Raw genomic sequence first — 27,969 nt, 5'->3', positions numbered from 1 at the left:
TAGGTTTGTTCTTAAGTTGAATTTGTTTGTAAGTCAGAAAAGGTACATTTTTTTAAGTGTAGCTCCAGCCAAAAAACTATTTTTAAGCTTTTTGGATAGCATAGGGAAGGGTTATCACCCCTGTAATGTTTTGTTTCTCTGTCTATGTACCTGTTCAGAAGATTTCACCTCACTTACTGTCCCAATGACAATTGGATTTTGAACATTTTGGGTTATTGTGGAAACAAGGATTGGTGATAAAGCTTCAGTGGAGACACCTTTTTCCCATAATAACTCTTACAGGAATTAATTTCCCTTCCTAGATTTCCTTTCCTGTTGTCTCCCTTCGTTTGTAAGTTGGATGTTTGTAACTAGGGGACCGCCTGTATACTGCATTTATTTTACATACAGCGAAGAATAGTCAGATGAACATTTCTGTGTTATCGGTCTGTTATAATTGGAGAGAAAAAAGATCTATGTACTCTTCGTTGTCAATCAGATGTGCACAAGCCCAAAATTCCCTTTGGCTAAAATTAGAAAACATTGGCTTGAAGGTGATTCTGTCATGAGAAACGTATGAGGGCGGCCATTGCTCAGCCTAAAAATGCTGACTGAATGGCTTCAGTACTTTTTTGTATCACAGAAGTATATTTTAACAAAGAAAGGGGTGGAAAAAATGGACTTTATAGGCACCAATCATAAAATTATATATATAATTTTTATATTACACATAATACAAAAAGACACCAACATATTAAAACATTGCAATTAAAGTCTCCAGCTGCTGACCAGTGCATTCTAACAGTGGAGGTGACTCTGGCGTCGGAATACAATGGCACAGCGGGGAGGATTCCCCCATCCTCCTCACTTCTGTGGAAGGGAGAACACATTTGTTTTTTTCCATCAGCCCCCTGGCTGATCAAAAAAAAAAAACTTTGTCCAATCTTAAGGCTTCATTCACACCTTGGCGTTCTTGATTGGGGACAGAATCGCAGCGATTCTGCCAGCAATTCCTGAATCGCAACAAATCACTTGATGCTCTTGTGTTCCTGTTACTTTCAATTGCACCCCAATCGTGGCGCCATTGTCGCCCGACAAATTGTGGCAAAATCACACAAACAGAATCGTGTGATGTCTGTCACCCAAAAGAAGTTCTGGAACCTAGTTCTGGCCATAGGCTTCCTAAGGCGGTTGGGACATGCATGCACAATCGGACTTCTGTCAGACAAACATGTCAACAGTGATGTAGAGATCAGCAGGGGGTGGGGGGCACTGGGTGCTGCAAGGACACGGGATTGGTACTTCTGGATGTTTTGATTTTCAATAAGACTTCTGGTGGAATGAGTTTTCAGTGGAGTAAAGTTTGGCAATGGGGGGCGGCAGGAGACATACAGTATACTGTCTTTTTGCAAGCACAGCTTTTTAAATTTTAAATATGACTGATTTTCAAGTAAATTACAATAATTACATACCGTACTCTAATGAAAATGTCATAACTTCCCTTTCAGCATATTTTTTTTTTTTTTGCCATTGTTTAATACAGGGGTTGTGTGAAGTAATGTGCGTTTGGTGTGCCACAGGGTGCCGAAAAAGGCCAATAATTCTTACATCTACACACATACTAAAGATTATTGCTTTATATGATATCATTAATAACTCAACAGGAAGACAACACAGTCCCCAATGGTTCCTAGTTTATCTCCCTGAGCAGACCTGTCTCCTATCTCCTTTTATGTCATTCCACCAAATTTATACTCATGTCTTCTCCACAGTTAAATGCCCTTATCTCTACAAACTGGAAGAAAACCTAATCACCTTCTACAAAGATAGTGCATGGATTTCAAAAGTTGCTATTTATCTCTTGCGTTGCAAAACAAAATGCTGGAAAATCTTCTCAGCTTACCTCCAACTCTCTGAAATGCAGCGCTTACGCTGGAACTATAATCGTTTTAATGTTTTTTTTTTTTGTTTTTTAAATATTCATGTGAAAGCGCTCAATTGAAAAAATAATACTGGTGCATGTTAGGGTTTTTTTTTTCTTTTTTAATCTAAGCATAATTTGTTTTTATATAAAGTATGTATAATGGGTGGGGAGGGATTGGATGGATTACAAACAGTATACAGGCTCTGCTTTTTATAGTAGGGAACAGTGTTGTGTTTTTGCTGATCTTCTTGCCCTAAGTCCATTGGACAGGCTCTGTCTGATTGAACACAACTGCCTGTCTAATGTAGAGTAGGAAATGGTTACAACCCCGAAGGGATTTTTTTTTTTTTTGCTGTCTGTCCTTTAGTTAAGTTTTCCCTTTACTCCAACTTCCTAATGTGCCTCCTGGAGGTCTAGGAAGGAAAGCCTGGTGCACAAGAGGAAAAAAAAAACAGAGGTGGTCGCTGTACTAACTATGCAATGTTAGTACAGCGATCTCTCCGCTGCGCTATTGTGTTCTGACAGGCCCCCCCCCCCCCCCTGCCAGAACACACAGGTCAGTGATCATAGCCATTGGCTACCAGCACTGATGGGATTCTGGCTGCTGGTTTTCCAGCATGCCCGTTTGACAGAAGCCGGCCTTTCTGATGTACACACTTGGGCAGAATGTCAGCCGGTTTCTGTTGAGCCGGCCGACACCTGCAGATTTTTGGGCCATGTGGCTTAAGGCTTGCCATAGACTGTTAATTTTTTCAGTCAGCCAGTTGGATTAGGGGGATGGAGGAATCCTCCCTGCTGTGCCATTGTTTAATGACAGCGGTCCTTGCCAAACTGGCCGAAACTCTATCTATGGGGAGCTTAAAGGCTAAGTTCTCCCCCTTTTTTTTTTTCCCCTAAATTCCAGCTCCCCTATGCACCAATATAGTATGCGTGTACTTTTTTGGAAAAAATATCAAAGCTTTCCATGAAACTGAGAGTTTCTGTCCACTCCCTTCTATGTACTTGTATAAAGATGGCCATACACTATGCAATCTGATTGTTTATTTAGTGAGAAAGGTCATCACTGATTGCATTTCATTTAAAAAATGTGCAGCTGGGAGTGGGAGGGTGGATGATGCAGGGTGTATGCTAATGAGATCAGCTGGTCAATCCCTTCCTGTGTCATGACCTACAGGCTGTAAGGACGTAAGACAGAAGCAATAGATATGTTTGGAATCATAGATGGAGGACAGTAAGGTACGTGTCTGTAGATTTTAAGGAAAGCTTTCATATTTTTGCAAAAAAAGTACATGAATGCTATATTGGTGCATAGGGGAGCTGGAATTTAGAAGAAAAAAAAGCTGAACTTAGCCTTTAAAGTGCTTGTAAAGGCAGAAGGTTTTATATCTTAATGCATCTATGCATTAAGATAAAAAAACCTTCTGTGTGTAGCGGCCCCTCAATACTTACTTGAGCCCCCCACATCCAGCGATGTACACAAGTGCCTCAAACGTCCAGGACTCTCTCCTGATTAACTGAGACACAGCAGCGGCACCATGGGCTCCTGCTGCTGTCAATCAAAGTCAGTTAGCCAATCAGGAGAGGGAGGGGGCAGGGCTGTACCACAGCTCCGTGTCTGAATGGACACACGGAGCAGTGGCTCGGCTTGGGTGCCCCCCATAGCAAGTTGCTTGCTGTAGGCGCACTGAATGGGAGGGAGGGCGGGCCATGAAAGCGCCATTGAGAGACTCGGGAAGAGGAGGATCTGGACTGCTTTGTGCAAAATCATTTCACAGCGCAGGTATGCATGACATGTTTATTTTTAAAGAAAAAAGAGACTTTAGTGTCACTTTTAAATCTTACCAACGTAAAGGGAATTCCTCTTTTAGCAAACTATCACTTGCTACTTGATGACAACTGTAAAATGTTGTCTGTTCTGATGATGAAAGTCACCAGGACAAATGCTCAAGCTAAAGCTCCTTAGGTTTAATCCTTAAAGCTGGACTCCGGAAATGATCTATGTTGCATACTTTGTTCAACATTGGCACAATGTAAGTGTGCATATCTTATACCTAATGGACCGCTGGGGAAGCTGAAAATCATTTGGTACTACAACAGGTAAACCTGCAAACTTCTGGGTCTTTCTATCGTTCTGTGTGACAGCTTCCTCTGTGCGCCTTCTTTTCTGTGAATACATGGCTTTAAAGAGGAAGTAAATCCTGATGGTTTTAACTTCCTTTTTATTTCCCTGCAAAAGTAAAGCATAACGGGCTACTATGGGTCACATAGTAGCCCATTATGTGTCGCTTGCCTGAAACCGAAGCCGGCGATGTCACACTGTCCCCACTAGCAGGGAGCGTCCATCTTCACCACTCTTCCTTCCGGGGCCGCTAACTCCGGCTCTGTGACTGGCCGGAGACGTGTGACATTACGGCATGACCCTTTTAGAAGCGGCACGATCTGCCCTTTCTAAAGTGCGCATGCGCCGTAAACATCGGTGTGTGGCTTTATTGTAAATATCTCCTAAACCGTGGAGGTTTAGGAGAGATTTAGGAGAGATTTCTAGAACCTACAGGTAAGCCTTAATATAGGCTTACCTGTAGGTAAAAGTGGTTGTACAGGGTGTACAACCACTTTAACTGATTGGACAAGGTGGGGAATCATGATGTTGCCACCCTTACACTCTAACCCAGTGATGGCGAAACTTGACACCCCAGATGTTTTGGAACTACATTTCCCACGATGCTCCTCTACACTGCAGAGTGTGCTGAGCATCATGAGAAATGTAGTTCCAAAACATCTGGGGTGCCAAGGTTTGCCATCACTGCTCTATCCTGTCCACTCAGAGAATGCCCTGTTTTCACAGAAAAAGTACAAGACATTATATGAATGGCAGTTGTGTTGAGTGAGCGACCCCCTCTTCCTTCCCCTCTATATTTTGTGTGGAGAGGGAAAGCTGCTTGCACAGAACTCCAGGAGGACCTGAAAGATAGCAAGTATCAATGTAGCAGCTTTGACTGCTAGAACGAATGTCTTCTTCCCCAGTGGCCCATCAGATATGAGATATGTATACTTACTTTGTGCCAAGCTGGACTCATATAGGTATGCAATACAGATCATTCCTGGAGTTCAAATTTAATGAAATAAACAAAGACACCTGGGAGTTCCTTGTAAAAACTCTGCCGATCGATCCCAGTACATCACACTACTTATTGTTAGAACTTTATTGAAATGTCACAAAGTGACATTTCATTTAATCTACTCACCACAGGGTAGTTGTGATGTGGTAGTTTGTGTTGCAACCTGCTGTGATGGAAAAAAAAAAAAATTATTGGAAACTGACATTTCTTTTAGTTTCCAATAAAATATATGGCAATACATTGATTAATAAAGATTGCAAAGTTACAACATGGTTAAACTTTTTATTTTTTTCTTTGTTTGGTTTTTAATGTCTCAGTGTAGTTTGTCTTTTCTGTGTTCGTTTTGAAGGCTTTATTTTTTTTAGGGATTTTTTTTAAGGAACCGTTATGATTGTTGCCAAGTCTTTCAGTCCACATGAGGTTAATTACTGTCGAGCAGATTTTTTCGACAGAAGGGGCCAAATGTGAATCTTTTGAAATACCCTCAGCCCCCTTACACAGAAAAACACTTTCATGCTTTTTTTTCTGGAAAGCCATGAAAAGTGTGCCCCATCCCTCAGCGTTTACTGTCAGAGGAACAAAGCTGTTTTATGCCATCTGGTGGACTGAAAATGTTTAAGATGTTACTCACTTTTTTTCTACAGATGGTTTGACTTTGCTGCTAGTCCAAAGCCCAGGGTCTGGTTTATGATCTGATGTTATTTTTGTGGTCTTCAGTTCTATAAATATTTGTGAAATGTAATAACTCATATCATAAGAATCTATATATAGTATATAAAGAAAAGTGTATATGTATGTGTGTATATATATATCTATATAGAGATATATATATATATATATATATATATATATATATATATAATCTCTATATATAGAGATATATCTATATATAGAGATATATCTATATATAGAGATATATCGATATATATATAGATATATCTCTATATATATAGAGATATATCTCTATATATATATATATCTATATCTATATATATATATATATATAGATATAGATATATATATATATATAGATATAGATATATATATAGATATATATATATATATATATATATATATATATATATATAGATATATATAAATGTAAAGAACCAATATACCTATATATGTGCATATAAATATAGGTTAGTTCCTCTCTGTGTCTGAACTCAGAGATGGACAAATCTCCAAACCCTGGTAGCAGATATTCCAAAGTTAAATAATTTCTAAGAATCTGCAAATGTGAGGTGGGCTGGCTAATGGTCAAATCAAAACCCCACTCTCTGCGCATACTTCTGTATTGGCGGATATGCTCTGGCCCATCTCCGTTGGAAAATTGAACTGGATTTTCTCAGTCAATTGTTTAACTGATGTAAGGCCAATGTTGGTGGTATATACACTTTAATACCAAAAGTATTGTGACACCTGCCTTTACACGCACATGAACTTTAATGGCGTCTTAGTCTGTAGGGTTCCATATTGATTTGGCCCACCCTTTGCAGCTATAACAGCTTCAACTCTTCTTGGAAGGTTGTCTACAAGGTTTAGGAGTGTGTCTATGGGAATGTTTGACCATTCTTTTAGAAGTGTATTTGTGAGGTAAGGCACTAATGTTGGACGAGAAGGCCTGGCTTAGTCTCTAATTCATCCCAAAGGTGTTCTATTGGGTTGAGATCAGGACTGTGCGGGTCAGTCAAATTCCTCCACCCCAAACTCGCTCATCCATGTCTTTATAGACCTTACTTTGTGCACTGGTGTGCAGTCGTGTTGGAACCGGATGGGGTCATCCTGAAAACCATTCCCACAAAGTTGGGAGCATGAAATTGTCCGAAATGACTTGGTATGCTGACGCCTTAAGAGTTCCCTTCACTGGAACTAAGGGGCCAAACCCAACCCCTGACAAACAACCCTGCACCAGATACCCCCTCCACCAAATGATTTGGACCAGTGCACAAAGCAAGCGAGTTTGGGGTGGATGAACTTGACTGGCCTGCACAGAGTCCTGACCTCAACCCGATAGAACACCTTTGGGATTAATTAGAGTGGAGACTGCGAGCCAGGCCTTCTTGTCCAACATCAGTGCCTGACCTTACAAATGTGCTTCTGGAAGAATGGTCAAACATTCCCATAGACACACTCCTAAACCTTGTGGACAGCCTTCCCAGAAGATTTGAAGCTGTTATAACTGAAAAGGGTGGGCCAACTCAATATTGAACCCTACGGACTAAGACTGAGATGCCATAAAAAAACAAAAACAAAACGTGTGTATAAAGGCAGGTGTCCCAATACTTTTGGTAATATAGTGTATGTGTCACAAACCTTTAGCTAATTTGAGTTATTTAACCACCATATCTTGTCTATAGAAAGGTCATGATTTCAAGATTTTCTTCACCTTAAGCAGATGGATTAATTTCAGTGGCATTTATGACCACTATTTTATCCAAGGGATATTCCCAAAACATGACCTGCCTATGCTTGTAGAGAGGGCATTATTCAACTTTGGTCAAAGCTGCACAGTTTGTATCTACAGGTGCACCTTACCTGCGTAGGTGGTTTATTTTTATTTATTTTTTTATAAAGTTGAACCAACTCTTTAAGATCAGTTTGAGATGCTTCTGTGTTTCTTCACAGGTAAAGGGCTTTACACACAGACCGAATATTTGGCGGCATCAACCGGTTCAATAGAAACTGGCTGATGTTTGGCCCGTGTGTATGGCAGCCGGTCCAGCTTCTGTCGAAGGGGCATGACGGAAAAAGCTCTGCCAATCAGCATCTGATCAGCGCTCTCAGCCAATGGCTTGGAGCACTGACCGGCGTGTTCTGGCAGGGGAGATCGCTGTACTAACATCAGATAGTACTGTATCTCCACCCAATCGCTTCAGTTTCTTTTCCTTCAGCCTGCTGGGTTGAATGGATAAAGATTAATAGTGTGTATCAGGCTTAAGTCTGACGACCTCCTAAGCTGCCTCAAGCTGCTTTTACATTTATATTAACCTGCATGAGGAAAAAAGCAGTTCTGAAGCAAATAGCCTTTAGGACAAATGAGATGTGGCCGGAAGTGTAGGATATTGGTGTTCCGTAGCAGCCAATTGGCTCACTTACATTACCTATTGCACCATATTTAGTAAACTCTTATCCAAATGTTGAGGTTTCTTGGAACCATCCAACAATGAATATTTGTAAACTTGTAAAATGTATAAATTTCTGCTTTATAAATATGTAAAACTGTGCTACACTTCAGGTAGTCTTTGCCAAATAAAGGATAATTGTAACATGTATTATGTATATGTAAACCTTTGAGGGTTATTTACTAAGGCTAGAGAGTGCATAATCGGGCTCTTTTCTGCATAAAAACCAATCGGCTTCCAGGTTTTATTGCCAAAGCTTAATTAAACAAGGTGAGGTTAGAAGCTGGTTGGTTTCTATGTAGCAGTGAGCCTGATTTTGCACTCTCCGGCTTTAGGAAATATACTCCTTTGTGTTCTGTTGAGGCTAATGTGGATTCGTTTTATATTTAGTATGTTGTTCTAAGATTTCTTTGCTGTCTACTGGGTCTTTTCTTCAATATTCTTATGACAGAATTTTCATTTTGGCTGTGAACCATAAAACATGTCTCATTGGCAGTTTCACTCAAACAGCACAGATGAAAAAAAGCATGTGGTTACATTTTACAAAGTCTGTGTATTTCTTTAGCCCTGTTCAGCATTGTGCATGAGCTACATAAGGGGGCTATGAATGGATTCCAACATGGTAGTGATGTTTTCCTTTTAGAAGCTGGCTAAAGCACAAGCAGTGAAGGATAAGCTTGACTGATCAGCTTTATAGATTAGAATCCATATTTACCCTGCATCTTATGCCATTCTGTCAATCACTGCTGCCAATTTTATAAAAAAAAAAAAATGAAAGGAAAGAAATGTTAAATTTAGTATATTCAGGTTTTACTTTGCACCTGCTGTGGAAATGTTCTTAAAGTGATTGTAAACTTATTTAAAAAAAAAAACAAAAAAAACAAATGTTATACTTACCTACTCTGTGCAATGGTTTTGCACAGAGCAGACCTGATCTTCCTCTTCTGGGGTCCCTCACCAAGGCTCCTGACTCCTCGCCCAACCTAGTGCCCCCCATTGCAAGCCGCTTGCTATGGGGGAACTTGTGCGGGCTTGTGTCCATAGACACACAGATCACAGCTTGGGAAGTGATAAAAAAGGTAATATCTGGAGGAAGAAATTCCATTTTTTTTGAGTGAGGCCGGATAGGCTTACCTGAAGAGATACGTTTTCAGTGATCACCTAAAGGCAGACTAAGTAGGAGATAGCAACAGGGTGAGCTGCAACATAGAAAAGTAGGCAGGAACGCCCAAAACTGCCAAGTCGTTGGGAAGTCTCATTTTGGCGGACTGGCCATTAAAAGTTAGCCACAACGCAGCCTGATCACTGTAGATGCATAGCTGGCAAATGTTGGTATACCTTTTGTGGTCTAGGTTTCCACCCATATCTGTCACAAAGGTGCCACCAAAGGGCTTATATTTCTGCATATGACTAGGCTTGCCTCCACTCCCCATTTATCCAAAAGTTAAAAAAAAGTTTTTCCTAGAATGCCACTTTTAACTAACACAAACTGTTGGGGATGGCAATAGGTCAGCCTGTTTATGGCTGTTTGTTAGTGCATTTTACTGTGATTCTGACAATAAAGGGGTTGTAAACCCTCGTGTTTTTTTTTTTTTTTAAATAAACATATACTTACCTGTTTAGGATTGATGAGAAACGTTTAAAGATATTTGCATCGGGCAAGTATGCCAGCTTATGGCTTGTTGTCCTTACAGATTCATACAGTGATAATGAACATTCTTTCACTCTTTGGACAGATATGCAGTATGTCATTAATGCCTTATGCAAGGGGTATTCAATTAAAATTCACCAAAGCCCTGTCAGAAAAATTTTCTTACAGCAAAAGTCTGAATCACATTTGTGCAATGACTTAGATCCTTCACATCACAGTAGCTCTCCTCCTATATCTCAATCACATTTTTACATTAGCGTCCTCAGCCCCCCTGCATATCACTATCTTCCCTTTACATAACACCCCCTTTCTTCACACTACAGTTCCCCATTTACATCATCTCCTTCACTGTAGTCTTCTAAACCGCCATCACATCTCCCTAACTTGCTTCATTCACAGCCCCTGCTTTCACAACAAAGATGCCCCCCCCCCACAGTGGTGTCGTCCTACCCCTGTTCACATCACCCCTCCACCCCCCCATCACCCCCCACAGCAGTGTCCTCCTTTGCCCCTTTACATCACCAATCCAACAACCCCCCCCCAAAAAAAAAATCTCATAGCCTTGTCATAGCCCCTTCACTCTCCTACCTCACACAGGCAAACAAAGCGGAGGGTGGGAGACATAGCAGTACTAGACGGTGGGTGGCGGGAGTTGCTGGAGATCACTTAAATGTTAACTTGCTGGCGATTGGTTGCTAGGACATCCTACGTCCCAGCAATCAATGACCTGATGGTTAACTTTTAAAGTTAAAGTGGTTGTACACCCGTGTACAACCACTTTTACCTACAGGTAAGCGTATATTAAGGCTTACCTGTAGGTGCTGGAAATATCTCCTAAATCTCCACAGTCTAGGGGATGGTTACAATAAAGCTGTGCGCCGATGTCTATGGGGCATGCGGACTGTAGAAAGGGCAGATCGTGCTGTTTCTAAAGGGGTCATGCCATGGCTGGTGGCTTCCGCGTTCATGCGCAGGAGTGACTTCACGCAACTCGCGGCCTCTGAAGGAAGAGGGGTGAAGATGGACACCCGCTGCTAGTGGGGACAGCGGTTACATCGCAGGCTTCGGTTTCAGGTAAGTGACACATAATGGGCAGCTCCCACACCCACACTTTGTTCATTGCTGCTGTGCTTCCCACCTTTTGCACTACTGTGAAAATGACAATGGCGAGGGTGCGGGGAAGAACAGTCCGGTTCCGGTCAGTGACTTTAATCCGCATCTGGACCGCGGTCTGCCATTTAGTGATACCTGCCCTATGCATTTTTCAAAATGTTAAGTGCTGCTTCGTTTTGAATGTTAGTCTTTGGATTATTGTTATGTGATCATTCTTTTTGAAACTGTGCAACACCTGAAGTCTATCTGTTGGCAGAACATAAATGATATAACCATTACCATGACTTTAATGCCCACTCACAGGGCTTGATACAGGTAACATGTTCTCCTTGATTTTTTATTTTTTTTTCCTTCTCATACAAGCTTTGATCTTTTCCTCAGTCTTCCTCCGAAGCAATATGTGTTCCTAGTCTGGGCAATCTTCCTGACAGTGTATATCCTGTCCTGGAATGTTGTATACCCAAGTGTAATACTGTGTATGACAAATTTCACGTTGTTTTTTCTGGTCTGGTCTCTGTCTTTCCATAATTTTCTTCTTACAAAAAAAAATGATCACATTAGAGCAATTTTGACTAGTTTGGCTGTCCAGCTGCTTCATCTCATTTTCCATTGTAGCATATGTGACAGTGGAATGATTTGAGTGAGGCAGATTGCAGTGATCCTTGTAAAGTCTATTACTTCTCAGGATGATTGGACAGGGAGTAATCAATGGGAACATTCCAGGACTCTTAGCATGCTAATTGTGATGGTCTTCAATTACTGCATTTAGGTACCTAATTACAGAATGTAAATACAAAATAAATATCATGCATGAACTGAGTAATAAAAAGCCTGTACTGAGACGTGTATGTTTAAGGCCGGCCATAGATGATTCCAATTTCAGCCGGTTCAGCAGGAATGGCCGATATTCAAATCATGTATGGGCAGGTTGAATGTACCACATTGATCGATCAACTTGGGTACAACCAGCCTGTCAGATTCACTTGCGATTATCGCTTGTCGCTGCTATAGCTGCTAGATCTAATCACTGTCCTCTCCAATAGACCAAGAACCTGGAAGGAAGACCAGATGAAGATGGAAGCCTCTGCAGCGGTGACATCCCGCCACTGGAGGGCTTTGTTTTAAGGGAAGTCTCTCATAATGTGCTAGTATGTAGTGCATACTAGCACATTATGATATTGCCTTGCAACCCATGGTTGCAGGAAAGACATTTGCACCATCCATGGCCGGCTTAATGTTTTCTATATAGATAGGCCAATGCCACTCCATGTCTCTGGTAGTGCAGAGACCCTCATTCTTTCTAGTGCAACTTACATTATTGACTGAAGATGTGCAAACACATTTTAACACCTTCAGTTCCACTTCTTGCTGCATACCAACTAACTTTGTAACATGAAAAAGAGTGACACTTTTTAGCTTGAGGAAGTACACACACATCCATGACAGCTTCGTTATATGGATCATTAAAAATGAATGTGCCAAAAGTGTAAATCCATTTTTTTTTTATGACTTTTTATTGCCATCTAAGAGACTTCTAAGCAGGACCCTCTTATTCCTTTTGTATTGAACTGTATTGTAATTGTACCGTCTCCCCTTTACATTGTAAAGCTCTGCGCAAACTGTTGGCGCTATATAAATCTTGTTTAATAATAAGCAGGCCAATGATAGCCTGAACAGTGGATCAGTGACCATCTGTTTGGGAGAAGTTTGGATTGTTTATGGTCAGCTTTGATTATTTTACGTTTTTATTACCTTTTTTAGGGTTGTCCCGATACCACTTTTTTAGGACCGAGTACAAGTATCGATACTTTTTTTCAAGTACTCGCCGATACCGATTACCGATACTTTTTTTTTAATGTCACGTGACTTTTTTTTTTTGCTATTTTTTTGGGGGGTGGGGGGGTGGTGAATGGTATTTTTTACAATAATATTTTTTTATTCTTTATTGTTTTATTTGTTTTTTTGTTTTTTAATAAGCCCTTTTGGGGGGCTTTGGTGAGATATCAGGGGTCTTAACAGACCTCTGATATCTCCCCCTTGAGACAGAGAAAGAGACAGAGGATAGAGATTCCCCAGTCCCTTTCTCTGCAGCGTCAGCTGCACTGAGAATGAATGGAGAGAAGACAGCGGCTTCTCTCCATTCATAAACTGACACAACCTAATCACAGGTGATTACAATGTTTCAGTTATGTGAATGGACAGAGTCAGCTGACTCTATCCATACACAAAGGAAGGAGGGGGAGGACGGAGGAACGGAGGGGGAGAACGGAGGGGGACAGATAAGGAGAGAGGAACGGAGGGGGAGAATGGAGGGGGACAGATAAGGAGAGAGGAACGGAGGGGGAGAACGGAGGGGAACAGATAAGGAGAGAGGAACGGAGGGGGAGAACGGAGGGGGACAGATAAGGAGAGAGGAACGGAGGGGGAGAATGGAGGGGGACAGATAAGGAGAGAGGAACAGAGGGGGAGAATGGAGGGGGACAGATAAGGAGAGAGGAACGGAGGGGGAGAATGGAGGGGGACAGATAAGGAGAGAGGAATGCAGGGGACAGCGGAGAGGCACAGAGGAAAGGAGGGGGCACGGAGGAGGATGCAGTGACAGTCAGCGGTGAGAGATCACCGCTGTATGTCACTAAAGCTGGTGAAAGCCGCTGGGGGAGAATCTTGTAACTCCCCCACGCGCCGATCACAGCTGTCCTCTAGGTATCGGGGAAGCATCGGGAGCATTTGCCCGAGTACAAGTACTTGGGCAAATGCTCGGTATCGGTGCCGATACTGATACTAGTATCGGTATCGGGACAACCCTAACCTTTTTGTTTATCTTATTAAGCTCCAATAGGAAGTGTTACTCATTTTTTTTCTTTTATTTTGTCCTTTACTGCCACATGTGACTATTTTGTTGGGTAATGCTTTCCTACCTTCCTACTTCATTGCTCTACGTTGGCAGAGCTAAGTAAAAGCCTCACCATTCAGCACAAGTGTCTTCACATAGGCTTCTATTACAGACATGAGAAAGCAGTGTGTCAGACCAGTTCTAATACTAAGTGCACAGGATCTAACCCTGATGCCGATTGGACTGCACAGAAACAATAAGATTCCCTGTGCAAATGCAGTAAGGGAAAAGTGATGTTACGACTATGAAAATGAAGGTTGTTTAACTGCTCATTTAGTTCAGTGACCTCATACTCTGTAAACTTTCTTGATTTTTGAATAAAATGAACATTTATCAGATATCAACATGGCTGCTGTTCTGAGCATGGATACTAGAAGTAAGACATGGAACTATATTCAAGACCTCATGCCTTTTAACGTACATGGGCATTTAAAGAAAAGGAGCATACTGCCAAGGATTTTACAAAAAAAAAAAAATCTGGGACCCTACATGCTCAGAATGGTATTTTACATTTCAAGTTGAGATGTAAGTCAGGTTTATTGAATACATTGATATATACAGAAGCAGTTGTAGAATATTTCTATGGTATTCCACTTTGAAGATGATGATGAGTATATTGTTTTTAATAATCAATAATCTGTTAGCGGTCTCCCTGTTTAGTAGCTTTAATTGCAAAGTGTCTGTTTTCATTGTTCTTGGACTGCGCTTTCTACTTCATAAAAATGACAGGTTGTATTTTCTTCCGACAACAGCTTGTAGCGATTTATGAAGAACAAGATCCACATCATGGGGGAGATGGCACAAGTGCCAGTTCCACTGGCACTCAGAGCCCCGAGATATTTGGCAGCGAGCTTGGAACGAACAGCATGTCTGCCTTCCAACCTTACCAGGCAACAAGTGAAATCGAGGTTACCCCCTCAGTCCTGCGAACAAGTAAGTGTTCTTCAGGTTTGCTCAATGGAATCTGGAGTTAGATACCTAAACGATAAATAAACATTACTAAATATTTTTAAAATCAAAGTAGGAATTGTCCCAAAAAAATAATAATTGAGAGGCAGTCTGTCTCAGTTGAGGGGAAACCCCCTGTTAGACAACTGTCACCGGAACAGATGTCCCATTTGGAAGATTTCCCCTTACATTCTGTTCTAGTAACCATTTTATAATTTTGGATTTCCTATTACCACCTTGTGTCTTGGTTACTACAACCACCAAGACAAATACAAAAGGTGAATGTTCCCAGCAATGACATAGGTAGCAATATATACCCGATTAGAGGTTCAAGTTCCGACTCTGTACAAAGGTTAAAAAAAATATTTTTTTTTTGCCTGACATCTACCTTAAGTTGCTCCTCATAATAGTTCTCTCAGCACATCTCTTCTTTAAAAAGAAAGCAGTTTTATGAAAAATAGAACAGCAATCCCAATACAGAAGTATTTTTTTATTGCTGTTTTCTGCTGGAGATTGGTCTCTAGTAGCATACATCTCCATAAACATAGACCTATTACTAGTAAGATATAACTATTTGAGTTTTGGAAAACATTGACATGACATAACTGTACATATGAATAAAATTTAGTGTGAAGACCATTTTCTTTTTTGGGTAGTACATTTCAGGTTTTGTGGCTGGAGCTAAAGTAGGTTAAGACTTGATTTTTCTATAACGCAGAACTCCAGATATCAGCTAAAACCACAATATATTCTGTTTTGTATTTATTAAAGTAAATGCACCTTGTATAAATTTTTGGATTTGAATTAATTTTATCTTTTTTAACCACTCTACAGTAGCACTGAGACTGGGAGAGGGAGGAGTCCTCATTAGTTGTGCTTTTATTCACATCTTCTTGACTGAGGCGATGGGGGGGGCGTTATTTAGGTGAAGATTTACATAGAAATATTAGTGGAATTGACAGCATTTATAGCATAACCCCACTTTTGTTGAGAAAAAAACATTTCCTTGTTGGGTGATCTATGTACATTGCAAGGATTTTAACAAGCTTTGTTGCAGATTCCTACCTTTTTGTTATATTGAAGAAATCCCTGTGTTTTTCTGTGTCCATGTGGGAAAATACATCTAATGGGAGTGGTTTCCTAATTATCAATCAGCTATGCACCTGCAGGGCTCGAATGAGGAAAGTTGCTGAGCCTGTATCCCTTTTAGATGTGATTTCCTATTGGAAGTAGCTCATCAAAAATGAAGTTTTTGTTGCAGGGGATGCCTGAAATCTGACTTGTATCTTAGGGCATAATTCTGGGAAAATTGGTGAGCCAATCACACAAGCAGGACATTGTTTCTGGGGGACGTTCTGTACACATTCTTTGTACAGAACACCTCCAGGTAGCCATATTGCATTGCATTTTCAGGAAATTACAGATGCAGTTTAAAAAGGAAAGATAATTTTTAATAACATTCAATCATAATATATCTTTTGTCGTAATTGTATATGCTATATTATTTTTTCTTTATTGTAATTTTTTATCCACACGAAAGTGGAGTTACCCTTTAACATTAAAGCGGTATTCAACCCAGTGGGAAAATCCACTTTCTGCTAGGCACACCACAGGAACGTTCCAACCATTTTACTCCAAAAAACTAGCAATAAACAGCCAATAAAGACAGAGTGTCCGAACCCAGGAGGTGACGCGTGCGTTTCACACTGACCTCAGTACTTCAAACCTACAGCTTAATTGAAGCACCGAGCATATAAATGCTCCACCCCCCCACACACAGGTGCGGGATAATGCAATCAGCTGTGCCGAATGTCTGACAAGGCAATCCTAATACAACTGCATAACCATACCTCTGTGTTACCATATGACAACATGGCATAACATGTACATTTCATACAAAAAAATATATAATAATATAAAAAATAACACCGCCAAAGATTGTTATAATAGTCATACAATATAAGTATAAATATAAGTATAAATTTGTTAAAGTGTAATGGAGAAAAATGTAAATGACAAATAGCATAATATTGAGAATAATAGAAACTAACCCAAATATATGAATGAGAAGTATAAATAAATTACTAGAGAAATAGTGTCCTATATTGATAAAATATAAGATTCCATTATATATATATATATTATCTAGCAATTTGTATATAAAAATAAGAAGGAAAGACAAAAAAGAAAAAAACACATCCCAATATCATAAAATAAATAAATCCGTTTGATATTGTGGACGCACAAGAACAAAAAAGATCTCTAAATGGGAAGATGTGGAGTATGTGGTGCTAATCGAAACTACTATGTTAAAACCGATAAGACTAAAAGGCAACATTTCCCCTGGCACACCACATGGTGACCCCAACCTATAGCCATAGAAAAATACTCCACAAAAGACATCCCCTAAATACTAAATACAAACAATGTCCACAGTCCCATTAACCCGCTGTTATAAATGGTCAGTTAATTGTATATAATAACCAATTTTGAACATTTACGGGCGAAGGAAGAGTGGGGAACATCGTATGGATCAACAAATGGCGAGAATCATAACATCTCTAGCCAAAGTGGGTCCACAACAATATGGAAGGTATCTAATCATGATAGTGGCTAACATCCCACTCAAAGTTGACACCTGAAGGGATGCAAGTCTGGAGCCGGTGTATCCAGAACACCTCCCTTCGACATAACATCCAGAAGATATCACCTCCCACCTTTTTTTTTTTTTTTTTTGCTGCACACACTTTTTCTATAACCTGCACTTTCAAAGCCTTGATGTTACCATCATGGCTCTCTTTATAGTGTTTGGCTATGTTGGCTCCCTTATTTTTGACTACACTGTATATGTTCTTAGAAATGGTCTTGCAGACGTATCGTAGTCCTACCAACATATTGCATATAGCAAATGTCACAAGTAACTAGATATATAACATAACTTGTGTTACAATTATAAAAGGACCTGATTTCATATTCCATCTGGTTGGGTGACGCCCTAAACATATTTCTCCCCAGAACATGGCCAGAGCAGGCACATCCTGACGACCCACATTTGAAATTTCCTTTGAAATAGAGCCAAGTAAATGACTGGTTGCCAGTCTTATCATAAAAACTGGGTGACGGGGAGTGTCCTAGTGTTAGTGCCCTTTCTGGGTACTATGTTGATGCCGTTATGCAAGATGTTCACACATACATCATCAACACAGAGGGTAGGTAGGTATTTGTTGATGATAGCACAAACCTCACCATCCAGCTATTGGCCCAACCTTTCATTGAGAAGACCCTATGCCCACTATTATAGGTCTACCTTGTAAGGGGGTGAGCCCTTTATGGGTTTTGGGGAGGTGGTAACTGAACTGATGAAAACTGGATAAACTGAACTAATGAAATGAACGGTCGGTATGTGTGAAAGGCCCTCAAGGGTCCTTTCACACATACGGACCATTCATTTCATCAGTTCAGTTCATCCGTTTCTCATCAGTTTTTTTTACATCTACTACCGATGCAAAGACGGATGAAAAACTGACCGTTTGTCAGTTTACATCCGTTTTTCGTCCGATCTGTTTTTTTGACGGATGAAAAATAGGGCTTTCATCCATTTAAAAAGACGGATGCTTACGGAAGCGGATGAAAATCAATGATCATCCATTGTCATCCCTTTTTCCATAGGAATGCATTGATGTCCGTTTTTCATCCGTCAATGGATGGATGAAAAACGGACAAACGGTCCATATGTGTGAAAGGGGCCTTAAATTAAACTGTCATTATGCTTAAAGGAAACCTTTCATGTGAGGCTGCCTTTGTTGGAATCACCTTCTAAAACATAGTAGTGGCCTAGTTAGTACAGAACTCAATAACTTAAAGCGGAACTTCAGTCATTTTTTTCATCTTTCCATCTATTAAATCTTCTGCCCTTGCTTTTTTAACTTTGAATAGTAAAACTTTTTTTTCTGCCAGTAAATACCTTGTACAGCCCACTTCCTGTTTCTTGTTTGGTCATTAGCCTAGGCTTATGACATCATGCACAGCACTCTCTCTCCTGAGAGTTTGCCAGGAAGGGAAGGGGGTAAGTCATAAGAGGGCCAATGAGAGCTGCAGAGCTGGAGGTGTGTGTGTGTAAATCCAGGAAGTGAACAGGCTTCAGCTGCCCACAGTTAAGATGGTGGCAGCCAGACTCTGTGGAGGGAGATTTCTGCAGCATATTTGGCAAGTACAGATCTATCTATATAGATATATATAGATATCTATATAGATATATCTATATATATCTATCTATATATATCTATATATATCTATATAGATATATATATATATATATATATATATATCTATATATATATCCAAAGTGGTTGGAGGGAAGCTTCAGAATAGCAAAGATGTTTTTATTACAAATTATGTGAGCAGACTGCAGTCTCTTTAAGCCAGTGTTTCTCAACTCCAGTCCTCAAGGCACCCCAACAGGTCATGTTTTCAGGATTTCCCTCAGATAAAATGCCCGTGGTAATTAATAAGGCAGTGAAACTGATCAAATCACCTGTGACCTGTGCAAAATAATGGGTAGCCTGAAAACATGACCTGTTGGGGTGCCTTGAGGACTGGAGTTGAAACGCTGATTTCAGCCTAATGCACATGTTCATTTTTTTTTTTTTTTTTTTTTAAAGTTCAACCCAGAGCGATGTGGCCAAACTAACTATACGACTTTAGTGTGGCAAACACTTCCACTGAGCTATTGAGTTCTGACAGAAGGGCTGTAGCCCCTGCCCCCAATGGCCAGAACACACTGGTCGGCACTAACAGCTATTGGCTACCAGCGCTGATTGGCTGCTGGTTTTCCAGCATGTCCATTCAACAGAAGCCGTATGTGAGACCAGCTTCTGTCAGACGGGCAGCTGTACACACAGACAGGTAACTATCTGAATGTTGGCTGGTTCCTGCTGAACTGGCCAATATTTAGATTGCGTGATCATATATTGAGTCGTGGACTGAAAACAAATATGCATTTGGAGACCTAGGACATTTGTCTGCCTTTTCCTGGTCTGTGTAATTGTTCTTACTTAATAACGGAGGACATATTAAAGTCAACACGTTAATGTAACAGCCAGGCGGAACACATTTTGCTGAAGAGATCCACATTGTAAGCCCCCACATTTCTGCTCTGACAGTTTTGTCTTAATGTCGAACTAAAGTCTCCTATACTCCCCCCAGTGTAACATGTGTGGGTACCCTCTTCACCCCTGACATCTTAGCAAGATGTGTTTCCGCATCTTCGGCCATCTTGACTGGCAGACTTGGAATTGCGAAACTTCCTTCCATGTTTATTCATCGTGCCACTAGGGCGCTCCATGTGTGTACACTGAGCTGCTCATGTGAAGCCCAGTTTACATGCCAAAGAAGTTTGCAAGAAGCTTTTATTGCAGAAGAGACATAGTATGTCTTTTTTTGCATCAATCCTTCTTTCTAGCATTTTTTTTTTTCCCAGGTAAAGATTTCCTTGAGCCCTGGTTCACACTGGAGCGTTTTGACAAATCGGCGGTAATTGCCGTCAATGGCACTGTCCTAATTGGTGCGATGCCACATCTGCGGCACTGCACCGATTTGAAAAAGCATTTTCTGTACTACTTTTTGCGATTTTGGGCTGTGATTTACATTGAAATCTGTGCAGAAACCTGCCCAGATGTCTCAAAAATCGTCCAAAATCGGGACTGACATGTGGGAATAAAATTCATTCCCATAGCTCAGTGTGAACCCGGGCTCAAAGGTGTTGAGCCTATTTTTAATGGAAAGTAGAAAATGCAATTTAAATCATTTTACGACTGTCTGCATGCCATTTGGGATTGCGATGGGGCATTCTAATGCTAGAATGCTGTTTTTGTATCCTTGGACACCAGCACATGTAAGGTTGGTTAACCCAGAAGATATTCAGAGTATATTGTGTTTGATCATCAAAATGATGGGATTCAGGCTTAGCTAAATTAATTTTGTAATTATAGATTTGAGGACGGATTATCCAGACAATAAAGCACCTGAGCACTTATCTCTTCGCTCTGATCAGGCAAATCAGGCCACATTGGCTGGAGATGTGTACTCTTGGATGTTTTAGCAATTCATATGAGAATAGTATAGCTGTACACAACCTTGACTGTTTTTTTCCTCCGTTCAAAGACTATTGGTTAATTTAGCATGGTACAAAAGCAAGAGTATTTTAAAGAGATTATAATAAAGGCTTTTACGCAACCTGCATAATTTTAGTTTGAAAGAACAGGCTGTAGAATGCATCTTGCGTAAAAGGGGCATTTTTTAGATCCAGACCAGACCCTAGCACTTCTGATCAGTGGCTGTAACTGAGTTGAATTTTAAAAGGATCATTTAGGGAAATTTTATTTATTTTTTTCATAGTATTTTACTGCAGTACTCTTGTGCCAGCCAGGTTAGCCATTGATAAATGTAGTATGGCTTACACGCCAAACTTTTCCTATGGTATTTTGGTCCACTGAAATATAGTGTTCACTAAGCACCGTTTTGTCAATTAAATACCTGTAATAAAGCAGTGACTGTTAAGACAACTGTATTGTTTTTCTTTTAAAGGACAAATTCACTTTTAGTTAATTCTTCAACCCCCCTGAGTGTGCGTGCCTTGTTAAATACTGTACTTGCCTTCCTCCCTTTTCCAGAAGTCTTACCTGTGCAGCCCTGCCTGATGTCGCCTTTCTCCTGAAAACATCCTCCCCAGCTTTTCCTTTTGTGCATATGTGTGGCAGTCCCACTTATTCTTGTCGGTGAGCTGTTTTCCAGCCATCCTGTACAACAGGGGTCTCCAAACTTTCCAAAAGAATGGGCAGTTTACTGTCCTTCAGACTTTAGGGGGGCCAGACTGTGCCCAGTGGGAGTAAACCATGCCCGATCTTTGGTATTAGGGGGAGAAATAGTTGGTGTCAGTGGCCTAATAGTGCCCCATTTTTGTTGTCAGTGGAAGGAATTATGCCCCATCGTTGGTGTCAGTGGAAGGAATAGTGCTGCATTGTTTGTGGCAGGAATAATGGCTCAAGGGCCGGATAAGGGCAAATAAACGGCTGCAGATTGGAGACCTCTGCTGTAGAATATGGCTAACCTGTGCTAGTGGGGATGTTTTCAGGAGAAAAGCTGTCCTGTTCTGCACAGTGAGGATTGTTGGAACAGGAGGACAGAAAGTTTTTAACATGGCTATCTGCGCCCAGGATTGTGATGGTAATTATAAATAGACAAGTACATAAAAAGTCAAATTATTATTTAATACATAATGATTATAAAACAAAAAAATGCAAAGTTGACTGTACTAAATGGATGATTTGTATACACACTTATTTTACTATTGGGTCTAGTCACTAGTCCTTTTTTTTTTTTTTTATATTCAAAGGGTATAGTATTTAATTTCGAGTTTTCATTTCCGTTAAAAAAAAGCCCTTCTTGTAGTTGGCCACTATAAAGTGAACCTCTTTAAACACTGACCTCTGTAGCTGCACGTGTCTATCTATCTCTATATATCAATCAAAGGGTGAGGTGCACATCGGTCACAGTAGTATGTGCAAAAGCAATCAAGCCTTCCCAAGGGCTTATAGAAAATATCAAGAGGGATTGCTGCACAAAAAAGTGTTTTAATGAATAAAATTAAAACACCTGAAATATACAGGCAGTTATAGTAGTAACAGTTTTGGGCTAATACAGCCCCAAACTTCTTTTGATTACTTTTAGATTTTTGTAAGGGATTTGTTTATTGTTTTTCTATGTACTTAGTTTGTTCTGTTAGCTTAGGGGTTAATATGAGAGTTGGGGTTAATAGGATTAAGGGTTAATATTAGGATTAAGGGTTTTTTATTTAATTTGTTTACAGTAAAACCTTGGCTTGAGAGTAAAGACCAGCGCATTTTTAAAAATAAATTTTCACTTGATAAACGAGCAATGTCTTTAAAAGAATAGAGGCACCTCTAAGTGTAGCAATATGGTTACATTTAATGAAGGTACAACATTTAGCAAGTCACATGGTTGATGAATAAAACAGTCACATCTAAATATGCAGGAATCCGGGGTAAAGCTGTCCACGTAGACCGTCCTCTGCACCGCCATCAACGTCGTCCCATCCATGCTGCGCTCCACGAGCGCTTCAAGCCTCGCTTTCAGATTGTTCTACTGCAGGGTTGACTTCCCGGTCACGATTGCAGACTGACAGCAGTGAGAGGCGGCAGTGTGGAGGATGGTCTATGTGAACAGCTTTACCCCGGATGCCTGCATACTTTTGATGACTTTTTAGATGTGCCTCTCTTAATCATCAACCATGTGAGTTGCTAAATGTTGTACCGCCCTTAAATGTAATCATATTGCTACACTTAGAGGCGCCTCTGTTCTCTTTTATACACTGTAGCTCTTCTGGCTCTTGCTTCTAATCCCCTTGTGAAGGCTTCCATTTGTGGATGGTGAATTTTATGGTTACACAACCTGGTCACATTGCTATAATCTATTTATGTGGACTTTAAACTTAAATACTTATGAATAAATGGTTGTGGAACATATCATCTGATTTTTCCATTATGTCTTATGGGAAAATTTGCTTTGATATGCGACTGCTTTGGATTACAAGCATGTTTCCGGAATGAATTATGCACGCAATCCAAGGTTTTACTGTATTTACTTTATTGTTTATTTTCGTTTATTGCATTTGCGCAGAAAAACGTATAACAAAACACACTAGCATCAAGCCTTTTTTAATTCATTTCTATGAAACAAGAGGCTTCAATAACGCATCTGCCAGATTTGAGCTACAATAACAGCTCCAGAACTTTTTTGAACTTCGTGCATTTGGCTTTAAATGACTTGTAGTTGAGATGTGAAGCAACTCCATAGAGAATAATTGATTTTTTTTTCCCTCCTCCTGTGTTTTGGAGCTTTGAGCTTCAAGCTACAAAATGCTAAGGTGTGAATGGGGCCTTATGGGTAACCAGGTTTGTCCAAAATGTGGTCTCTTGCACTAGTCTTTATTGTGCTTCATGTAATAAGTGTTACTGCTACACCGTGCAGACTGTGAAAGTGCTGTAATGTTTCACCACTAACTAAATGTTAATATTGTGGGTTTTCTAGCCTTGGGTATAGATAGGAAGTTTGCAGCTTGATGACTGTTAAAGCCAAACTGATGTTCATTCCCTTCTGAAATGCAAACATGAGGCCTAGGTGAAAATTGCCAAACCTAATGAGCAATTTGGCAGATCAAATGAGATGTCAGGCAGAGACGGAAGCCCAGTCTGCTCAATCAAGCATTAGGAATGAATCTGGGGACTTTCCTAAAATTAAAAAAAATAAGTAAATACAGCTTTTACACCCTTTTTTTTCTCAGCTGAACCTTGTAAAACTAGACAATCTTCAATGTCTTCCTTTTCATATTTCTCTTATTTATTCCAATTGAGTCTCCTGGGATAAAATCTGTTTAGAAACACATTGCATACATTTACAAAGCAGAGATGTGATGAAACACAATCTTTTGAGACGACACAAAGTGAATACAAATGTCCCTGGCTTCGCCGAACATAATGTAGATTAAAAATTGCTACCATTCTTATCACATATAGCAGAATTGTGGGCAGTGCCAAGATTTTAAACTGTGCCAACAAAATGGGGTGTTTTTCAGCCATGTTTTTTTCTGAATGGTTATGTTCAGAATATATAGATTGTTATGCCTCCTGCAAAACATATGTCTGTTATAAAGGATAAAATAAGATACACAACAGTAAATTGTGAACAATAACACAATTGGTTGTGCCTAAGAAGATTTTGTCAAAGCTTGGATGTAATTTTTTTTTTTTAATTAAAAGGGAAAGATTTCAGAATACTCCATGGTTGGCTGAAACCGGTTTTGGGGCTCCCTCTGTTTATTTGTGAAGAATCAATATCTGAGTTTGCCTTTTTTATCCCATGTCACTACTTAATTACTGAAATAGAATAAATGTACAACCTAAAAAGCGGGCATCCTGTGGTACCTGCAAGGATCTGTGATGGCTGTAAAATTATTCCCTATGTCCCTGTAGAGCCCTTTGTGGGCAGCATAGAATTTTTTTTCCTTTTAGGTCTGGCCTTATTCTCTTTTAAATTTGATATCTTCATTTTGTTTGTGTCACTTAAAGTGGTTGTAAAGCCTTAAGGTTTTTCACCTTCATGCAGCTCCCGCTGCTGTCAATCCAATCCTGTGACACGGGAGCGGGCGGTGGGGCTGAGTCCCACTGTCTGTGTCAATGGACGCAGTATTGGAACTCGGGAGTGAGCTTTCCATGGGGGCAACCGATGAAGAGGAGGAGCCTGGAGCGTCGGTGGGGGACCCTAGAAGAAGAGGATCAGGGCTGCTCTGTGCGATGCTTTTAAGTGTATTAAGTACAACATGTTTGATATTTTAATACAAAAAAGGCTCTACAACCACTTTAAATAAGGCTTTGTGCACATTAGGCATCAAAAACACCACTTTCTTAGGGTGTTTGACTTTTTTTTTCCTGCCCATCTGTGTTGGCCTTTGTTTCTATGAACACATTGATGTTTAGAGACAGAAAACAACCAAGGCCAGTACGTTCAGGAGAGGAACATTTTGCCACAAACAAAGCCCAATGCACCTAAACGCGTGTAAATGTGCTTAAAGCGGAGTTTCACCCAAAAGTGGAACTTCTGCTCATCTGATCCCCCCCTCTGGTGCCACTTTTTAAAGGCTGTGATGGACATGATTTCCAGTTTTGGATATTACTCTGGCCTGAACATAAACTAGTCTAAATCAGCTTAAATGCTGCTTGATGATCAGGAGGTAGACCTGCCAGGGACCTCCCCTATCCAAATAGTAACCTCATTTAAGTACTTAGGGATACAAATACCGCTTAGGCTCACGGATTACCGTCCACTGAATGTATAGCCTCTATTTTCACGCTTCTGGGACAAAATTAACACTTGGAATAACTTTAAACTATCGTTGGTGGGCAAGGCAAACCTGACAAAAATGATATTAATGCAACAGCTGCTCTATTTGTTGTACAACTCCCCTGTAGTTATCCATCTAAAAATGTTCAGAGTGGTTAACTCCCTTATTCGACGCTTACTGTGGAATATGGGTCCCCCCAGGATTAAGTTGGAGCAGCTACAATCCCTGAAGGACAGCGGAGGCCTGGCACTGCCCAACCCTTGGCTGTACTATCTGGCAGCCCAGCTGCAGCATCTGACTGGCTCCATGGCCCATGAGTCGGTGAGCTCATCGGCGCGGTTGATGCTGGTGGGCACTGGAGCGGAATCTGTTCCCATGGGCTTGGGGGTGCAGGTGTTCCACAAATCCAACAAACTGATGCCTACTCTTTCACTGATTCAAAAAATATGGAACAAGGGCAAACAGATGTAGGGTGTGCCCAATCTGGAATAACCTCTCCTATGTTGAACTGGCTAAGCTGCTCCAGGGGCCTAGGTGGAGAGCCTTTGGGGTGTCTCCTTTGTCTCACATATTCCGTAATGGTAAGCTGAAGTCCTTCCGTGAACTACAAAGTCAGTTCAATCTACCACCTTCCATGTTCTATTCATACTTTCAGCTCAGGCATGCAGGGGGCTGGGTTGTGTCGTCTACCCCTATATTTCACCTATTGCAGTCTAGCACCAAAACTAAGGGCATTATATCAGTGTTACCAGATGTTGCTGACACACTTTCTGAGGGCACACCCCATCAAGGCAGTATCCATGTGTGAAGGGATCTAGGACCACTCGTGGGAGACCAGTGGGATGAAGCATTGCAACCAATAAATATCTGCTCTTTAAACGTTGCACAAAACGTATCATAATTATACATTGTACTCAGTGTGCTTTACACCCCGCAAAAGCTCCACCATATGGGCAGGCTGGCAGACCCCTTTGTGTGGCAGGTGTAGGCAGCACAGTGGGGACCTTATCCATCTCCTCTGACAATGCCCAAAGCTGCACCGTTACTGGAATCAGGTACTTGGAACACTCAATCAATTGTTCCAAACTGCTGTACCTCTAAGCCCCATTCACTGTATACTGAGAGTTCTAGAAGAGGTGGTCCCAGAGGAGATGGCGAGAACTGCATTATCCAGGGTGCTGTTTCAGGCCCAAAAACTTATTCTGATGGGTTGGAAATCAACCTCACCGCCCACTGTCGCCTTATGGATAGCACACAGGGGGAACACCCTTGTTATGGAAAAATATATCTATCAACACAGGGGGATCCCGGGTAGATTTGAATGTATTTGGTCACCATGGCTGGATACACAAGGATTGAGACCCAGGGAATTGGTAATGTCCAGGCTTCTACAATGCCCTACAGGATAACTGTCATGTATATGACACAATGCAACCGTTATAATAATTTTATGAACAAATTGTGATGGTATGAGACCTTGGTTAGTGTGTATAATACTTTTGATGGAACTGTGTTGAAACTGGTATGTAAATGTAGACTTGTGCAATTGCAATGTATGTACTTGGGAAGTGGTGTATATATATGTTTGATAAAAACTTTTTTGATTAAAAAAAATTAAATATACTGATTACTAAATGTTGTCAATTCATAAGATTTTCTGTTGTCTAAGTTTGGCTTAGGAAGCTGGAGACAGAAATAAGCAAATCTAGATGTTTTACAATAAAGTGTAAATCTAGGATAACATTTTATTGTGCATAATTTTATTTTTAAAGACTAGGATTTTTGTGCTCAATTATTAAAATATTTTTCACTCCTATTTTCATGTGACGACTTCTCCAAGTATCTGCAAAGCATTATGTGAAGGTTTGGCACAGTGGATCTTGGCTCAGAGCGGTGATCACTGGTGTCTGCTACAGGCAATTGATAAACAATCTTGTTAAAGGCTGAGATCTCCAGAAGGGGTTTTGTCACTTTAGCTGGCACCAGAATTCTTTTGGTGGTTTAGCAATAACCAGTCCAGATGGAAACTAACTCAGCAAATGCTTGCCACTCTTGTGTGTCCAAATAAAAAGGGGAAGGTGAAGAAAGACCCATATTATGAGCCACAGGGATTTTCCAAAATGCAGGTTATAGTTTAAACTCAAATTTTTACCATGAGGGTGATTAAACAAGTACTGCCTAATGAAGGTATACATTTTACAGTGTGGTGTAAAATCTGTGTGACCCTTCGTATCCATATTTTATTTTTCTCTGGAAAGAAAGGAATGGACCTCTCACTGCACAAGATGTGTTTCCTGTG

The 27,969-nt window shown here is 40.5% G+C and overlaps 1 protein-coding gene across 5 annotated transcripts in view; it reads left to right on the top strand.

Annotated features, from left to right (window-relative positions):
• PARD3 (par-3 family cell polarity regulator) overlaps nucleotides 1-27,969 on the top strand; it is an 867,373-nt gene that overhangs the window by 232,588 nt on the left and 606,816 nt on the right. For all 5 annotated transcript variants that reach the window (XM_073629882.1, XM_073629881.1, XM_073629879.1 and 2 more), the window contains exon 3: nucleotides 14,557-14,737. In XM_073629882.1, the coding sequence (XP_073485983.1) occupies nucleotides 14,557-14,737 (181 nt within the window). The remainder of the gene's footprint in view (nucleotides 1-14,556; nucleotides 14,738-27,969) is intronic.

This window comes from Aquarana catesbeiana, linkage group LG05 (assembly GCF_042186555.1).
Source record: "Aquarana catesbeiana isolate 2022-GZ linkage group LG05, ASM4218655v1, whole genome shotgun sequence".
Lineage (NCBI taxonomy): Eukaryota > Metazoa > Chordata > Amphibia > Anura > Ranidae > Aquarana > Aquarana catesbeiana.
This window is presented reverse-complemented; position numbering and strand designations above follow the sequence as displayed.